General features: G+C 38.2%; 2 protein-coding genes across 2 annotated transcripts in view; one reads left to right on the forward strand and one right to left on the reverse strand.

Annotated features, from left to right (window-relative positions):
* The window catches only part of LOC131959177 (transmembrane protein 150A-like), a 32814-nt gene extending 29278 nt beyond the window's left edge, over nucleotides 1–3536 (forward strand). The window contains exons 7-8 of the mRNA XM_059324278.1: nucleotides 687–864; nucleotides 2203–3536. Coding sequence (XP_059180261.1) covers nucleotides 687–864; nucleotides 2203–2483 — 459 coding nt within the window. The 3' untranslated portion in view covers nucleotides 2484–3536. The remainder of the gene's footprint in view (nucleotides 1–686; nucleotides 865–2202) is intronic.
* Nucleotides 3537–6010: 2474 nt separating this feature from the next.
* LOC131959179 (S-adenosylmethionine synthase-like) lies at nucleotides 6011–16832 on the reverse strand. Its single transcript, XM_059324280.1, has 9 exons — nucleotides 16660–16832; nucleotides 13458–13535; nucleotides 12462–12584; nucleotides 12168–12280; nucleotides 10903–11046; nucleotides 8051–8269; nucleotides 7235–7417; nucleotides 6707–6840; nucleotides 6011–6113 (listed from the first exon to the last, which is right to left on the reverse strand). Exons 1-9 carry the CDS (start codon nucleotides 16790–16792, stop codon nucleotides 6011–6013), a joined length of 1230 nt encoding a protein of 409 aa, XP_059180263.1. The 5' UTR covers nucleotides 16793–16832.
* Between the last annotated feature and the right edge of the window lie 1254 nt (nucleotides 16833–18086).

Here is an 18086-nt window from a genome sequence, read left to right on the forward strand (position 1 = left end):
TCAGCTAATTGATGAGTTGATTTAATGACAGAGTCTTGGTCGACTAAGAATTTCTTTACTCAAGGACACTTGCACGGAATCCATTCTTGTGGTTTCTTGACAAAAAAACAACTTTTTCTTGTAAATGTATGACTTTATAACCTGAGAGGATATTCAATGTTTTCCTTGTAAATTTGTGGGCTTCTTTCTGATGAATGTACCACACAATTCTTGGAAACTTTGAGGTTTTACTTGGAATATTACGCTCTCCCCTGCCTCTGTAATCTTTATTTTTTTACCCACAAACACCCTAAAACACTGTTGAACATTTCATCCAGTAGTTGTTGAGGCATTTTACTGAAAAAAAATGCAAATATGATCTTCATTGTCGCACTAGTAGAAAAGTCAGGAGATGCCTAAGATCATTAGGATTCATCCTCTGGGAACAATGAATGTTTCCACAGAAATTTATAGAAATCCAGCCGATAGTTGTTGAGATATGAAAGTTAAATGAAGGCTGCCCTGATGAGGGAACAAGAGAAACTAAAGCTAGAACTAGAAATTATAGCAGCTGTTTATGTATAATGATGCCAACCCTTATGAAAGTACTTGAAGTTATTCTAACCTATCATCCTTTTTTCACTAATCATTTTCAAGATTAAATATTACCTGTGCAAGATTTAAATTGTTTTGTGTTTGTTTCTCAGGTGGATTTTGCCAAAGTGCTGCACTACGTGGGGGCCGGCGTGGCGTTCCCGTCCAGCATGCTGTTCGTGTGTCTGCAGTCGGCGCTGACCTACAGACTCGCCAAGACCCAGGACGAGTACCGAGTCGGGCACCTGCGGGTCGGCATGACCCTGCTGGCTCTGGTCGCCCTGGTGCTCAGTATCCTCACTACATCAAGCTCACTTTGGCTTTATTATACCACTGTCTTCACAACAGAAACATGTTTATCTTCCAAAACTACTTAAGGCATTTTTCTTCTCTTGCTTTGTGAGTTTTGACTTGTGAGATCAGTTAAACATCATTTCAAAAAGAATTGAAACTTCTAGATGAAATTAGTTTTCAGACTCTAACATTGAACGGCTTTTAAACTGGATCATGCACCTAATCTTGAACAGTTTTGACCAAAAATAAATTAGTTCAGAACCCAAAAAGATACTTCAAACACTGAAACAAAAAAAAAAACAGATTTAATTTTTTGTGCATGTTGTATTTTACAGCTGGGAAATAAATACTGAACTCATTAGTTCCACATAGATTAACTATCTTATCAGTAAACTGTGAGTGTTCTGGTGTTTCAAAAAAGTCCATAAAATCCCTCCAGAATTCCACATTAAGACACCGAAACTTTAAGGAACAGCAGAGAAAATCTATGCTGTGATTTGGTTTTGAAAACTTTTGACATTTTGGAGATTTCTGTATTTCAGGCGAGCTCTTGTGTTGTGTTTCTGGCTGAGAAACAAACCATCTGTCCTCTGAATGTTCTAGGTCTGTAGTTTGTAGTTATCACAAAGTTATTAAAGATCCAAGACAATGTAAATAAGAATCAGAGGCAGCAATCTGCCTGTGATGCTGCGTCGTCCTTCCAGTTTGTCCAGAGGTTGTGAGTTTGAACCATAGATAAAGGTTTGAACAGTGTTATGACTCCCCCTGCTGGAGAACAGGCACTTTCTATCCACTTCATAAATCCAAACATCAACCAACATCTGGACTTTAACACATGCATAATAAATCTCACTGCATGAATAATCTTATGCATAAATAAGATAAATCTGCAGCTGAGGAGATGTTTAATTTGTATGTATGAGGTTGATAACAGCCGAATAATGAGGTGGTAACATTTTTGTGTTTTGGGCTGTTGTGTCAGTTTTTGACTCCTTCTCATTCTGCCTCTTTATAAACTTAAAAAATGTTCACCATGCCATAATGGTGTCATTCTTCCAGCACAACCTCATCTTTATGACCTGATTATTATTGTTTTACTGGTCCAACATTTTAAACCCAGAAAAAAAAAAACAGACAAGAAAACCTAAATTCTGATGAAAATTATGTTTTTTTACTTGTAAATGTTGGTTCCAAATCTAAATTACTTTTTACACATGCAACTGGTGCATAATAAAATCTCGCTGCCTGAATAATCTTATGCATAAAGAACATAAATCTGCAGCTGAGGGATGTTTGATTTGCAGCCGTTGTCGTCCTTGACCTCTGACCCCCCAGGCGGTGTTTTCTTCTGCCAGGAGAGCTTCGCCCTGCAGCACGCCTCCGCCATCTTCGAGTGGATCTACTGCATGCTAATTATGCTCTTCTACGGGACGTTCGCCTTCGAGTTCGGGGGCATGTCGGGGGACACGCTGATGGTCCTGTCCAGAGGAGGAGGAGGAGGAGGTGGGGTAGGAGGGGGAGGAGGAGGGGGGCTGAGCTTCTCCAACACAGGACACAAGGTGGAGGTGGGTGGCGGCTCCAGCCTCCACCAGCCGGAGAGCTTATCCATGCTGTAAGACACGTTTGAAGTCAAAGGGTGACTCTGTAAGACACGTAGCTGGACTCTGGGGCCTGGAAGCTGCACACGGAGCTGCTCCGCTCAGCAGAAACCAAAGACTGACTGACTTTTTCTCCTGCAAGCTGCAAATGCAAAAACAATGCACAACATCACATCTCTGAACACAGAACGAGATCCACACGTGCACAAACACACACACGCTGTTTGTTTTCAGTCTGTAAACAATCACGCTGCATTCCTGAAGCTGAAGCTGCCTTTCATCAGACTCGACGCCCTCAAAGCGCCTCAGAAGCTGCGCCGGCACTTTGTTTAACTCAGGAAGTTTTGTTACACAATCAGTCCTGGCTCTTTACCTCACTGAGCAGGTGAAGGTTTCCAAAACATGTTGGACAATAGATGGACCAAAGGTCACCGTGTGCCAAGAATAATCTCTCTTAATGTGGTTTATACAGAAGAAAAAACTGTTCTCTCTCTGTGTTTATGACATGAAAACTGTACGTTTGTTCCCAAAATAATAATCTGTCTTAATGTTGAACCTTTTCTAATGTTATTTTACGTTTTGTGCGACTTTTAGCTGTCTCATCGCTCCGATAAGCTCTGTTGTATATTTTGTTGTATCAGCTGTTTGCCAAAGTTTGAATGGGACCAAACTATCAATAAGAATGTCTGCTGTATTTGGTTTTATATATAAATACTGTTACAGGAAAGGAATGTACGCCGAGAACAAAATAAATAAAGAAAATAGGGAAAAAACATGATTTCTTTATATTCATTCATGAATGAAGACACAAAGAGACGTGAAGTTCCTCTTGTTAAAAAGTTTTATTGTTCAAAAATCATATTTACATAATTTTTCCAGGATTAATGACACAGTTTGTGCAAAGAAAGAGAAAATGTCCGTCACAAAGCTCCGGGTTCACAAGATTTTCTGTGATTCTTTGACTTTTTAAGCTCTTTAAGATCTTCTCTCTGTTCAATGAACTTTATTTTGTTTAGTGTCAAATAATATAAAACTTAAAAAAAAACAGCAGATGTTTCATCTGAAAGAACGAGAAAATATGATGGTAAATACACGATTCCGGAGAAAAGTTGGGAGCACAGATATTTATAATAAACAAAAGATATCTTGTCTTTGTACTGTATTTAATGAATTCAGATTTTATTCTGTTTTTCACAGTTTCCCAACTTTACTGGAATCTGTGTTGTTTGTTCTGAATGCAGGCTGGTGCAGGTTTGTTTCTTGTTAGACTTTCAGCTTCGATCGGTTTTAGATCTTCAGATGATCCAGTAAAACCTGCAGCCTTCATTTATATAAAAATTAGGAAGCATTCAGATTTTCTGTATTTTCCCCAAAGTCTCAACTTGCTGACATTTAAAACTTCATCTCCATGAAGTTCACAATGTTTTCAACAGTTTTATCGCTAACATCAACCTCGGAAGGAAATATAATCCCAGTTTAGAAAAAGAAAATGAGCTCTAAAAAAACTATGAAGACTTAAAGTCTTAACTTTTCGTACCTTTAAACCGGCCATCTGATTGTTGTCAGATGACAGTACAGGTGAGTAGGGAACTGCTCCACCTGGTAGGTGCAGCAGGTTGTTATCAACTCATTAATTCAACTGCAAAATTAATAGTGTGAAAGCACAGAAAGTAAAGGAACAGAGAATAAAGCATCAAAAGTTGCACTTTTGTCCCATGTGAAACCAAAGTAAACCATGTTATTTGAAGTAACGTCACTTAACTTGCACATTTTTTAGTTACCAACATAACTCTGTCACTAACAGTGTTAATGTTGTCCTTGTAACTAACTAACTAACAACAACAACAACAACAACAACAATGTTTTACATATTGTATAGCCCTAACTTTTGAGGAGCCGTAACTGCAGCCTCGTCAAAAATTTAAATTAAATGTAACAAAAGATCAAGAAGCCACAGAATGAACTGATAACAACCTACTGGACCTACCAGCATACTTTTAAACAGCAGATTAGATGGTTGTCATACGACTGAATCTGTGTTTATCAGTACAGGTGGGTAGGGGGCTCCACCTGCTGGTAGGTGCAGCAGGTTGTTATCAGCTCATTCATTCAGCTGCAAAATTAATGTGTCTTGTCGGCGCTCTCTAGCAGCTGTAGTAATTATCAACGATAAAGCAGAGAAAAAGCATCAAACGTTGCACTTTTGTCCCATGTGACCACGTACCAAAAGTAAACACATTTTTAGAATTTTTAACATAACTATGTCACTAACAGTATTAACGCCGTCCTCGTAACTACTTAAATTTTGGCATTTACATGCTTTTTTCACTTTTTAAACAATGCTTTAGTAAAGCCCTAACTTTAGAGAAGTATTCACTGCAGCCCTTTTCAGTGCTGAAACTTATAAAAATGAAATGAAATGTAACAAAACAGCAAGAAGCAACAAAATGAGCTGATAACAACCTACTGGACAGGTGGAGCCGGCACCTACTCACCCATACTTACAGCGCTGATTACCTCTGATTCAACAGTGTGATAACGTCTAAAACCTGCAGATGTTCCAAGCAGCCAGCTCTCTACCAAGTACTATAAAGCTACAAACATTAAGCAGCATGCAGGTTTTCTGTAATTCCCACTTTCGGAGCATCTACATTTTTTTAAAATTTCTTTGGGACAATTATTCTCTCATCTTTGTTTCGTTGTCATTTTGTGGTGATCAAGTGTCTGTAGGTCATTTGGTTGAATACTCAATAATATAAAACTCAGACGAAGAGAACAAGTTGATGCATTAACTTCCAAAAAATGTTAAAACTCTCAGTTGAACCTGCAGCTTTAAAGGCTGGAGGTGAAACTACTAAATTGTCACCTGTATCCATCTCTTCTATAAAAATAATTAAAATATCTTAAATTTCACTCTGATTTATTAGTGAATTGCATTTGTTTCTTTGGGAAATCTGCTGTTCTGTGATCGTTGTTTTGTGTCTGCAGGTCTTAATTCATTGTTTTTTATTAATAGAAAAATTATATAAAACATAAGAAATAACAGTTTTATCTTCAGGGTGCAGATTTGACTTCGTTCTGGAAAACAAAACACTTTGAGATCTTCCAGAAGGTTTTAAAAATGAAAACCTGCAGATTAATCATATAAAAATACTGACAACAGTTATAAAAACTTAGATTTCTTTAAGACTCTGAAGTGTTTGAACATGTGCTCGGCTCTCCGTCCAACTTTGGTCACTCACTCACTCCTGGACAGGAATCAGCCGGTTTGACTGCAGGCATGTGACTGTACTCCGAATCTACGGGACAAAAATACCAAATTGCTCGCTCACATTTCACTTTTCTATTAAAGGGTCATAAATTACAGATGCTTCCCCCTCGTCCAATCAGAAGAGCTCATCTGCTCCCACCCTGACCCATCCCTGCTCCCAGCTGCCGGACTCTTACTGGGTTACAGGAGCACGAGGACAGCTATCTATCACCCACACACACTCACACACTCTCTCACACTCATACACACTTACACACACACACACAGGGACACTCTAGAAGTTGAGGTTCTTGGGGACCTCCCAGGGGAAATCCTTCCTTCCAAAGTGTCCGTAGCAGGCTGTCTTCTGGTAGATGGGTCTCTTCAGGTCCAGATCTCTGCAGAATGGGAGAGATCGATCAGGAGCTTTCAGTTAAAACAGGTCCAGAAGTATTCAAGTACCGCACTAAAGTATTTACATTTATCCCACTTTGTACTGCTGTTACAGTTATTTTACTTTTTCCTGCACTACATTTACACGTTGTGCTGTCTACGACTGTATGTGTAAAAAATAAAGTTTCATCTTATTGTTATTTTGCAGATTAAGTTCACACACGTTAAACCAGTGGTATTCCAACCTTTTTTGACTTCTTATATTGTGTCTCTAACCCGACCCAGAGGTTAGAAAATACTGGAATAAACATATACATGTACATATATCAGTTGAAACTGACTCCACTTTCAAGCAGTTACAATTATAAAATGCTGCTTACTTGCTGCTGCATCAGTATTGAGATAATGAACTAATAAATAATGATACAATCAGTAACATTTTACTGCAGAATGAGGACTTTTACTTGTTGTTAGTTCTTCTGCAGCTTTATTTAGTTTGTCTTATTTCTGTTGTACTTGTTGATAGTTTCAGTATTAGTTCCACCACCACAGTGGCGTTAAACTTTAATGTTTTCAGTGTCATCGGTTAGTTTCTGACCTGACGATGACTCCGGGTCTGAGGTCAAAGTTCTTGTTGACGATCTGCAGCAGCTCCTTCTCGCTGCGCTGAGACGAGCCGTAGGTGAAGAGCGAGACGGAGAGCGGGTGGGCCACGCCGATCGCATACGCCACCTGACACACAGACACACAGAGACACTGTAACTTCTGTGTTTCGACCTGACTGGATGAATAGGTACACAGGCCTGAACATGTGTGATTGTTGTGCATCTTATTTCAAAAGGAGGAGCATCAATCTGCAGCTTCAATCATCTGGTTTCCATTTTGCACCAGATGTTGAACCTGCTGCAGAAATATTCTCCCATTCAGATACAAGAGCATCAGAAAATACAGCAAAAACTGTACAACTTTATCTTCAAAAATCACTTAGAAAATGAGCACAAAAGCGTAAATCAAAGGTCAAAGGTTAAAGTGTTTTCCCTTAAAGCTTTGTGAAACCAGAAAAACATAAATCCAGTGAAAGAAGCTCCACACCAAACATCCTGTGTGTATATTGTGTTGCCCTCACCTGCACCAGCACCCTCCTGCACAGCTTGGCCTTCACCAGAGACTTGGCCACCCAGCGGGCGGCGTACGCAGCTGAGCGGTCCACCTTGGTGTAATCCTTCCCGGAGAACGCCCCGCCACCGTGAGCACCCCACCCGCCGTACGTGTCCACGATGATCTTCCTGCCTGTCACGCCGGCGTCACCCTGATGGAGAAACACACAAAGATTTATATATCCATCACACAGAGAAATATGGGACCTTTCAAATGAAGAATTTTATGTTTTTGGACCTCACAGTTCTTTTTTAAGCTTTGGTGCAATTTCTTTTAGGCTACCAGACAGGTTCATGTTCAAATTGATAAACTTTAGTGAATATAAACTCTGAAACAAACTCTGAAAATCTGAATATAGTGTCCCAACTTTGTGTGAAATGTTGATCACAATTTCAAGATGCAGTACAAACGTCAGGGATGAATATTTGGCGTTTGTCTTTTGATGATGATGCTTTAGATTATTCAGCAATTGTTAAATTGTAAATGGTTAATTTTGTGTGAATGAACAAATCTTTTGTTGACTTTTCGTTTCAGCAATAATATGATATGGAGCACTAAATCTTCATGTTTTCAAAGTCTCAAAGCCTGTGGTCGTGTCAGAGTTCATCTACAGCTTCCTTTACATGGGGGAGAAAATTAGTCCAAAATCATCAAAAACTGCAGCAGCACTGTAGTAAACACAAAACTTTCTTTCTTGCTTTTAGACTGCTTTTAGAGAGATCATAAAACAAATTTCAGGGACATTTAAACAGCGTGAGCCTGAGAGAAACATTGTTTATTTCACCTGTGGTCCACCGATGACGAAGCGTCCGCTGGGCTGCAGGTGGTAGATGGTGTTCTCGTCCAGGTACCTGGAGGGGACCACAGCTTTGATCACCTTCTCCTTCAGGACCTTCTTCTGCTCCTCCAGACTCACGTTATCGTCGTGCTGCACGGAGATCACCACAGTGTGGACCCTCCGGGGGACCACAGCACCATGGTCCTGGCTGTAGTGAACCGTCACCTGGAGGGAACGGAGAGAAAAAATAATATATACTGGGATATAATTCCAGTTTTAAGGCCTGTAAATGGCTTTATATGTGCCTGCACAGCATATTCATCTCTTGTCCCACTCATTGAGATGATGTCGCCAAGCTTTAAAAGGATTTTTTTTGGTGACCTCATTAAAAATCATTAAAAGTTGTAAAATCAGAAAATTATAGTTGTACAGCACAACCATGGCTAGAAGTGGGAACAACTCAAACATGTCTTTGTGCAAAATAACACAGTTAGATTGACAGAAACCGGAAAAAGTTGAATTTCTTTGATAAGTTATTTTTTAAACATGATTAAAACTTAATTTGTCCGAAGTGTCCAAAAGTTTCCTGAATGTTGTAAAAACAGTTTTCTCCAAATATTGAAGTATTGTCATGTTTCCAGCCTCTCCTGTCCTCTCCTCTCTGCTCTGTGTAAACAGAATCTCCTGTCCTCTCCTCTCTGCTCTGTGTAAACAGCCTCTCCTGTCCTCTCCTCTCTGCTCTGTGTAAACAGATTTTCAGTGAACATGTGTCACGTGACCGTTCGTCTCAGCAGAATCAATCATGTCCTCACAGTGTCTCTGAGGAGCAGAATTTAATGTTTTTAACAGGATCTGATTAGTGCAAATGCTTTATTTTAAATTACACATGTAAAATGAAGAGATTCTGACACAAATATCAACATTTTAACACAAGTTTTGGTCATTTTTTATAACAGAAACTTTCTTAACCGATAATTGATTTTAATGATAATGCTTCTGGTCCTCCTGCATGTAAAGTAATGTACATTTTCAACTGTAATAAGACATGAAACTCTACAGTATCGACCTCGTTCCTCTTTTTACATTTGATCTTTTGAACTGGACACGTGTGCACAGACTGGATCCGCTGCGTGTGCAGCCTGGAGCTGCTGAAGCTGCTGAGAGCTTGTTGGAAAGACGTCTCGGCTCAGATGTTACATTCCAGCAGCAGCTCTGGTTGGTTCAGCACATTCTGCATCACCCAGTGACGAACTAACAGGACACTGTAGCTCTCACTTTAGATCTGTTTTGATCCGAACGTAAATAAACATATGTTGATTATTATTATTATTATTATTATTATTATTATTATATTATTGTTATTACTATTATTTGTGATGACTGCTTACTTTACGTATTAATTCATTCAGAAGTATAACATTTTGGGATTAGTACTCAGAAAAGTCAGCATCTATAAAATAAGAATAATTCAATAAATTAATTAAAGAATCCAGGGGAGATTGTTATGCAGCACAAAGTAGAAAAAGCAAATACATATATAATAATCATGAATCGTGAATAAATCTTGAGAGAAACCCTGTCAGCATTCAGCATGCTGACCACCAGGACCAGGACCAGGACCCTGACCCGGGGTAAACCTGCTGTTTGTCATGTGACACGCTTCATCACGGAGCAATCAGAGTATTTTTGGAAGTTGATGCTCTCAGCTTTTATTCTGTTAGTGAGGAAGCAGGACAGTGACCCGTACAGGGACATCACTGTAGGATGACCAAACATCAGAACGGTTTATAAATGTTACAGAAATAACTTTTACCTGGGAGATTTTGTGAATTACTGAAGTGAATTCTTTATTTTAGTGTAAAGTGGTTTTAGCACAAATTGTTCCTCATGTTTTTAGGAAAAATCTTCTGTTTGATTTTTGAGTTAGATGAAAAACATCATGTTGTCTCATGAAAAATAACTTTATGTGAAAAAGAGTTTAACTTAAAGTTAACCCTCTGAACGCAGTTTCTGCAGTTTTTTTTTTTTTGCTCCTCTCACATTTTACTCACTCCTGCCTTGTTTCACTGCAGTGCATAGAAAAGTAAAACTCATAACCAACTAAATAATGCCTTTTATTATTATTATTATTATTATTATTTATTATTATATTTTATTTTTTTTCTTAATTTTTTTTTTTTTTTTACAGTTTCTGTCTGTAAATAGACAGTTTCTGTCTATTTTTGGCAATTTAAAAAAAAGAAAACATACTATTCATACCCGCTGGCAGGTCGTGAGAGTCACAGTCTCCCTGAAGAAAAAATATTTTTTATGTAATTTTTATTCTTATGTGATTTAGATCAGATTGAAGTCAGTTTTCATGTTTTTATTGTGCATTTTTGCAGATTTGGGAATTAAACTTCATAGAAAAACTTCTTCACTTTCTTGGCTGATTGGAAGAAATGTTTGTGAAGCATAAAACTACAATCCTGATTCTAAAGAAGTTGGGACGCTGTGTAAACAATAACAAAAAACAATGTTTAAAATTCAGAATCCAGAGTTTATGTCTACAAACACAAAAGTTTAACAGATTATACACCATGCAGGTTTAGGTTCAGGTTAGAGTTAGAATTAGACCAAAACAAAATGTTGAGTAAAATTGTCTAACAGAAGAAATGTGAGGTCAAATTTCATATGAGTCTTCATCTGAAAGGTCTCATCTTGTAGTTTCTGCAGCTTGTTTAGTGGCTGAAACAAAACTGAAAGTTCAAAAAACATAAAATTGTTTAGAAAGCATCCCTTCTCCTTTAGAGTCATGGTTGTCTAACTGGTCTCATGTTCTGCTCTCCTGAACTCTGTCTGTCTGTGTCTGGACCCACCTGAGTCTTGGAGTCTGGGCGGAGCCAGGGGACGGTTCCGTTACGTCTCAGCTCGGCCATCTTGGCGTTGAGTTTGTGTGCGAGGACAACGGTGAGCGGCATGCACTCCTCCGTCTCGTCTGTGGCGTAGCCGAACATCAGACCCTGTCACCACAGGACCATACATATCAGAGTGTTATCAATGTTTTTATGCTGTTTGTAACAGCCTCGTGTGAGTGATTCATCTTTAAGCCTCCTGTTATGTTCATTTCTCAGAAACAGCAATAATATTCCTGGGTCAATTTGACAGTGTTTAATTATCCAAAAGTGTCAGAAACCCCAAACCCCAAACCCCAAAATCCCAATAAACATTGTTTATATTTCATGATTAACTCCATTACTAACCATTTAAATCAATATTTAGTGCAGTAGTGTTCTTTCCCTCTCACCGATCAGGTTCTATGAGGAGAATTCACTCGTTTTTCATTAAAAAATGCATGTTAAAACTTGTTTATGTACATTGGAAAGACTTACGTACATAAAGAATGCAATAGTTTTACATGACATTGATTTTTTATTTGAGTGTTGTTGATAAATTAACATGACAAACCTCTTCTGTTCAGGGTCAGATTGACCCGCTGACTTAAAATCTTAAAATGCAAATATGTGAAATGAACCATTTTCATTTTATATGTTGATTACACTTATTTAGCAAAGAAGAAGAGGTTTCGTCCCAAAAAATACTTTAAAAAAAACAGGAGGGTTAAGCTTTCTCTGACTTTATCGTTTTTTGTCTCTGTAAGTATTTCTGTGTACACTCTAAGAAATGATTCAAGGAGTCTGTAAATGTGACAGTAATATAAAGGCATGCATACTAAATAAAACTGCTGAATATCATCATGATGAGTATTTGAGTTGACTACATCAAAATCCATTAGAAGAACTCCAACAGGAATCTTTGTGTAAAACGTCCACATGTAAATTAAGTTTACTTCTTCAAAGTAAATTAATATTTGACTCACAAATTACATGGTTTAAATATTTTCCATATGGTTAACATTACTCAGTTTATGTGGTAATTGATCCAAGTCAATTCATTCAGACGCACTTGAAAATATTACTAAAATTTAATCATTACTCATGTTTTGTTTAACTAATTTGAGAGCTTTCAAATCAACTCAATATTTTTAAGTGTTTAAATGTTGCTTTTACTTTTTTGAGTGTATAGAAACATCATTTAAGTCATCAAAAGACCAAATGTGAGGGTCTAAGGTGATAAAACAGACCTGATCTCCAGCTCCAATGTCGTTCTCCAGGCGGTCGATGTGGACTCCCTGAGCGATGTCTGGGGACTGCTGCTCCAGGGCCACCAGCACGTTACACGTTTTATAGTCAAAGCCTGGACACACAGACACGTTTTCAATTAAAGGGCTCCTGACTGATGCACACAGATACCAGCTCCAGCTCCAGTGGGACGTTTTCACTCATGCAAACCCATAAATTTAACCTAACTGTTGAAAGAAAAAGGTGCAGAGATTAGAAACAGAACATGTGTTTGATGTGTTTGATGTGTTTGTGACCTTTGTCGGAGTTGTCGTATCCGATGTTCCGGATGGTTTCTCTCACCACCTTCTGGTAGTCCACGTTGGCCAGAGACGTGATCTCACCGCAGAGCAGCACCATGCCGGTCTTACACACCGTCTCTGTCCACACACACACACACACACACACACACACACACACACACACACACACACACGTTTTGAGCTCTGCCTTTCTCAGAGTGCAAGCAGAAAGTTTCGTGTTCATTGCTCTGGATCCTTAAATAATCTGTAAAGTCTGATGTAAAGGAATCAAGCACAGTGTGTTCCTTTTGTTTAAAACTAAGTTAAAGATTATTGATTTATTAGGCAGGGAAGGTGCTGCTACTAGTCACATCACTGCCAGTCTTTCCTCTCAATTTTGGATTTATCTTGTTTCTATTTTTATTTTATTTTCATAAACCTCTTACTATTAATTTTGTATTTTCTCTATTTATCTGTAGGCTATGATTTTCAGAATTCTTCAGAATTTTTTTTAAATAAACCTCAATAAAGCCTTATTTTATCTTCAATTGTCAGCTACAGGAAAGTAAAGAAATAATACATTTTTTTCATTCTTCCATGTCACTTTGTTAAACTTTTCCTCCACTTAAAAACTTTAGCGCACAATAACACAAAACCCTCTCTGAATTTCACAGGATTTTCTCTCCTATATTGACTCTCTAACTTAAGTAAAAATCTGGTTGATACCTCTCTCTCTCCATCTATTTTCCCCTTTAAAAATGTTTTTTTAATGTATTTATGTATCCACTGGGATCTGTCAGGGTGGTTGGAGTGTTTCCTGCTGCTGTTTTTATGATTTTTTGTGGATTGAAATGTTTTAAAATATCAGAAAACTATCAGACTTCTCATCTGCAGGTAGAATCTGCTCTATTTGTAACATGTTTTAAAGTGTATTTAATAAATACATCTAACTCTTGTATAAAATCTGTTTTAAATGCAGCTGTATGTGCTTTAGATGAACTCTCTCCTCACCACAGGCCACCTTGGCGTCGGGGTCCTGCTTCAGGTGAGCGTCCAGCACGGCGTCACTGATCTGGTCACAGATCTTATCTGGAAAACACACAAATACCTGTTAGTTTGGTTGTTTCCTTGTGTGACCTTCAGCTGCCAATGTCACACATTCTCCATCCAGGCCGAGCCTGAAAATATCAGATATCACTCGACTACATGACCTCCTATTAGGAGCTGAGAGTCTATGAATAGCAAGAGAGACACGGTAGTCTGAGACGCCATCAGAGCATCAAAGAGCCGCTCTGACATCAGCTACTATCACTACTGTACCCAACACACAGCTTCACTCACTGCAACACATTCATCTCATAGCTGAAGTTGTTGCAACTTTTTTCACACAAAACATCTACATAAAATATGATGCATTTCTCAGTGCACAAAATCTCCTTTTCAAGTTATTTAAATATATATATACATTACAATCTATTTTCACTGCAAAGCAACTAAGTATTTGAGCTGCAGAAGTTTTTAATAATGTTGGTTTAACTTAAGAACAAAATAATAAGCAATTATTTACTCTTTTTTTTTGTTTTGTAATAAGGTTTTTTAGGACTCAGTGATAAACAGTATTGGCTCTATAGGAGCAGGACTTCTGCAGATTGAACTACTCCATGAATAGTTATAGATTTAATTCATATCGTGTTAATACATCTTTCTGACTAAATAACCTCTTACAGTGATTACATTTGCAAACCAGGGGTGGAAGTAAGAAATTACACTAATTTTTATGCAATTTTGTCACATCAAATACTTCTGATAAACTGTGTGGGACTGAAAAAAAGGCAGGGAATAAATCAACTGCAGGTCTGTCTGTCTATACAGTCTATGGTCTGTTCACCTGTCTGTCTGTCTGTATTGTCTGCACTGAGCATGTGTCAGGTGGTGTGAGGGGCGTGGTTACACCTGTGCCGTCAGTTCACCGCCTGCAGGGTGATGCAAATCTTACGCGACTCTGGTGATGCTGCAGCTCCAGGTGCATGCTGGGTTCAGCTACATGATGCTAACAGGATCAGTTCTACAGAACTTTTACCTTTAGTGAGTCAGTGTGTGACAGAAACATGTTTAAACTCTGACAGAGAGTCTGCGGTCAGGATGAGTTCTGCATTGAGGAGAACCGAGCCAAGCAGCTGGAGCTGCAGCAGACTGAGGACTCAGGATCAGAGACATCAGACAGGTGAGTCTGGAGACAAAGTTGTGTTGCTGTCCGGTGTGTGTGTGTGTGTGTGTGTGTGCGCGTGCGTGCGTGCGCGCTCGCAGCTCTGCTTTAATGTGTGTGTGTTTGTGGCTTCTCACACACTCGGGTTCAGGCTTTTGTTTTGACAATGGGACATTTATGTTATAATAATTATTATTATTCCCGATATTGAAATTATAGCTGATAAATGATCGGCCAGTAATACAAAGCTAAATGTTCTTTGTTAACTGTGAAGTTCAGCATCAACAGAGTTTGAGACAGCAGGTGGCAGTAGCGAGTCAGAGGTTTGGAATATTTTATACATTAACATGTCTACTTTGACAGATTTCGTCAAAGTATGTTATTTGAATTATTGGGCAAAATTCTCTATAAAATATGTTTTTAAAAAACAAAGAAATGTTATGCCCAAAGTCAATCTAAACATCTACATCTTAATTGTATAAAAAAGTAAGTTACTTTCCCAAAATGTACTGTATTTTTTTGTTTTTGTTTTTATAAGTTAACTTGAACTTCTTTAGTATGAATTTAAAAAAATCGCAAGATTTGGCAGCAACAGGTGGGTCAAATCACAGTAAAAAGCTTTTAGCTATTTTCCAAATATATATATTTTTAAATACTGATATTTCATGAGCATTGTCTGTATTTTTACAAGTCACTGAACATCTGACTCCTGCCACTAGGAGTAGTAGTAGTACAAATGCAAACTTCACCAAAATTATGAAGTCAAAAAATGTATTAAGACGAGAAAGAAACTGTAAAAAACAGGAATCATCATCTGAGGCGTTCTGCAGCCAGCTGAGCGTCTATCTGTCACACATGCAGCAGTCAAGTGAGACTTGTTGTGTCAGCAGAAATGACTGACTTTATATCAATACATCAATATATGAAGATACGAAGGTGGCCAAAACAAAGTTTACTCAGTTTCACCATCATCATCTTACAGCTCCACTAATAGAAACATTACGTCAACACTTTGCAAACAGCTGTGTTTAAAAAACAAAAACGTGTTTAAAATATCTTGCATCTTTCTTTTACTCGTGTCAAATAAAAATGCACATGCAGCTCATATAAACACTACCACTTCTGTCCACAGAGGGCACCAAAATCAACATGAAATGAAAGTTCCTCAGAAGGTTTTACAATTAAAAAAAGCATGAGATGACTTTGAAGTGAGTATTCAAGTTTAGTTAAGTAAAATATATTTTTAAGCAGTTTACAGTGAAGCTGCAGCTCTTGCACCTGGATTAAAACCCTACATGTGCAGCTCATGTGCTGGTTCAAAATTGCACTAAAGCATGTTTAAAGTCTAATTTTAAACCTTAACAGTCCAGGATTAACGCTCTAAATAGAAATTAATACAAATTGCACCATTAGTTGGTTTCTTTTGCTCTTCAAACTACTTTTTTATGCTACAGTGCAATTTTCCTCTTTTATAATGAACTATAAAATCTTATTTCATAGCTTAACAGTTCAGGTTTCATGCTCTAAATACAAATTAATACAAATTGCACCATCGGAGTTGTTTCTTTTCGTCAAACTACTTTTTTTATGCAACAGTGCCAGTTTCCTCCTAAATAATGCACTAAAGCATGTTTATAGTCTTATTTTATAGCTTAACATTCCAGGATTCATGCTCAAAATGCAAATTAATACAAATTGCACGATAAGTTTGAGGTATTTTTCCTCCTCAAACTACTTTTTTTATGCAAAAGTGCAGGTTTCCTCTTTGATAATGCATTAAAGCATGCTTAAAGTGTTATTTTATAGCTTAAAAGTTTAGGTTTTATGCCCAAAATACAAATTAAAAAAAATTGCACCATAAATTTGAGCCGTTTTTGCTCTTCAAACGACTTTTTTCTGCTACAGTGGCTCCATGCAGCGCTCAGGAATCTGCACATTCCTCAAACTCATCAGTGATCAGTAAAACCAGCAGCAGCGTGGAGACAGGGACAGAAAGTCCGGACTCACCGGGGTGTCCCTCTCCCACAGACTCAGAGGTAAACATGAAGGAGCCCTCACGAGGACCGTTCTCGTACATCCCGTCCATGTTACCGTTCATCACCTCCACGTTACCGTTCATCACTTCCACGTTACCGTTCATTCTGTCCCGATAGCTGGATAGAGAGAGAAGAAGAAGAAGTAGAGGAGAGAAGCTTTTCTTCTCTTGTTTCCTATGAAAACAGGCGACAGAGACCAGACGGTGCGGCTGCAGGCTGAGCTCACAGTCCAAGGCAGAGCAGCCGGACCCCACGGCACTATATAAAGCAAAGACAACACACACACACACACACACACACACACACACTCGAGGGGGGAGGGAGCCATGTGAACCAGCGGGTCAGACCATTCAGAGGCGAGCACGGGGAGGTGGATTCCTCTCCGTTTTCTTCTTCTCTGAGAAACTTTTCTTGAACTCGTCCCGAGCTGAGAGCGTCTCCTCTCAGAGATCTGTCCCAGAGTCCAACTCTTCAATCTGACAGTTTATTTTCTCTGAGTTTATCTCTGAAGCTCCTCCACTGGTTCATTCAGCCGGCTCTTTGTTTCTTTGTACCTGGGGGCCCCTGAGGTCCCTAATGTGGCCCCTGAGGTCTGAAAACACATGAAGCCAGAGCTCAGATAGGAAGTAACTAAGTACATTTACCCAAGTATCAGACTCCCCTGCAGCTCTGAGGTAACTTTATAATAATAATAACTTTATTTATACAGCACCTTTTAAAAACTGCGGTTTACAAAGCGCTTTGACGGAGAGCAGTTCATCACAAGGAGAATGATGCCATAAGGCTGAAAACAATTCTTACATTAAAAGTAAAACAATAAAAACAGTGTAGGAACAATCACAAGACATTCTCAGATACACAGAAAATAGTCGGTTAAAGGAGTAAAAAAATAAAAAGTGAACAAGTAAAAAGGAGTGGTGAGATAGAAAGCATTACATAAAAGCAAGTCTATAAAAGGTGGTTTTAAGAAATGATTTAAAAGAACTTTACTTGAGTATTTCCATTTATGTGCTTTTCACTTCTACTCCCCGACATCTCAGAGGAGATATTTAACTTTTAACTTCTCTACATTTATTTAATTGCATAAGTTACTTTGCAGATTCAAGTATCAGACTTCAGTGCAACTCTGAGGTAACTTTACTAGAGTATAACCATTTTATGGCACTTTGTACTTTTACTTCACTCATGTTTTCTCGACAACAATGAAACTAAACAGCAGTATTGCTCCCAGTAACTAAGTAAATGTATTAAAGTATTGTACTGTACTTTTCTTGATTTGTTTTATTTCCATTTCTGTAACTTTCTGAGGTAAATATTGTACTTTTTACTCCACTACATTTAACCGACAGCTTTATTTACTTTCCAGGTTAAGATTAAGATAAAATAAAAATCATTAAT

This window comes from Centropristis striata, chromosome 21 (assembly GCF_030273125.1).
Source record: "Centropristis striata isolate RG_2023a ecotype Rhode Island chromosome 21, C.striata_1.0, whole genome shotgun sequence".
Lineage (NCBI taxonomy): Eukaryota > Metazoa > Chordata > Actinopteri > Perciformes > Serranidae > Centropristis > Centropristis striata.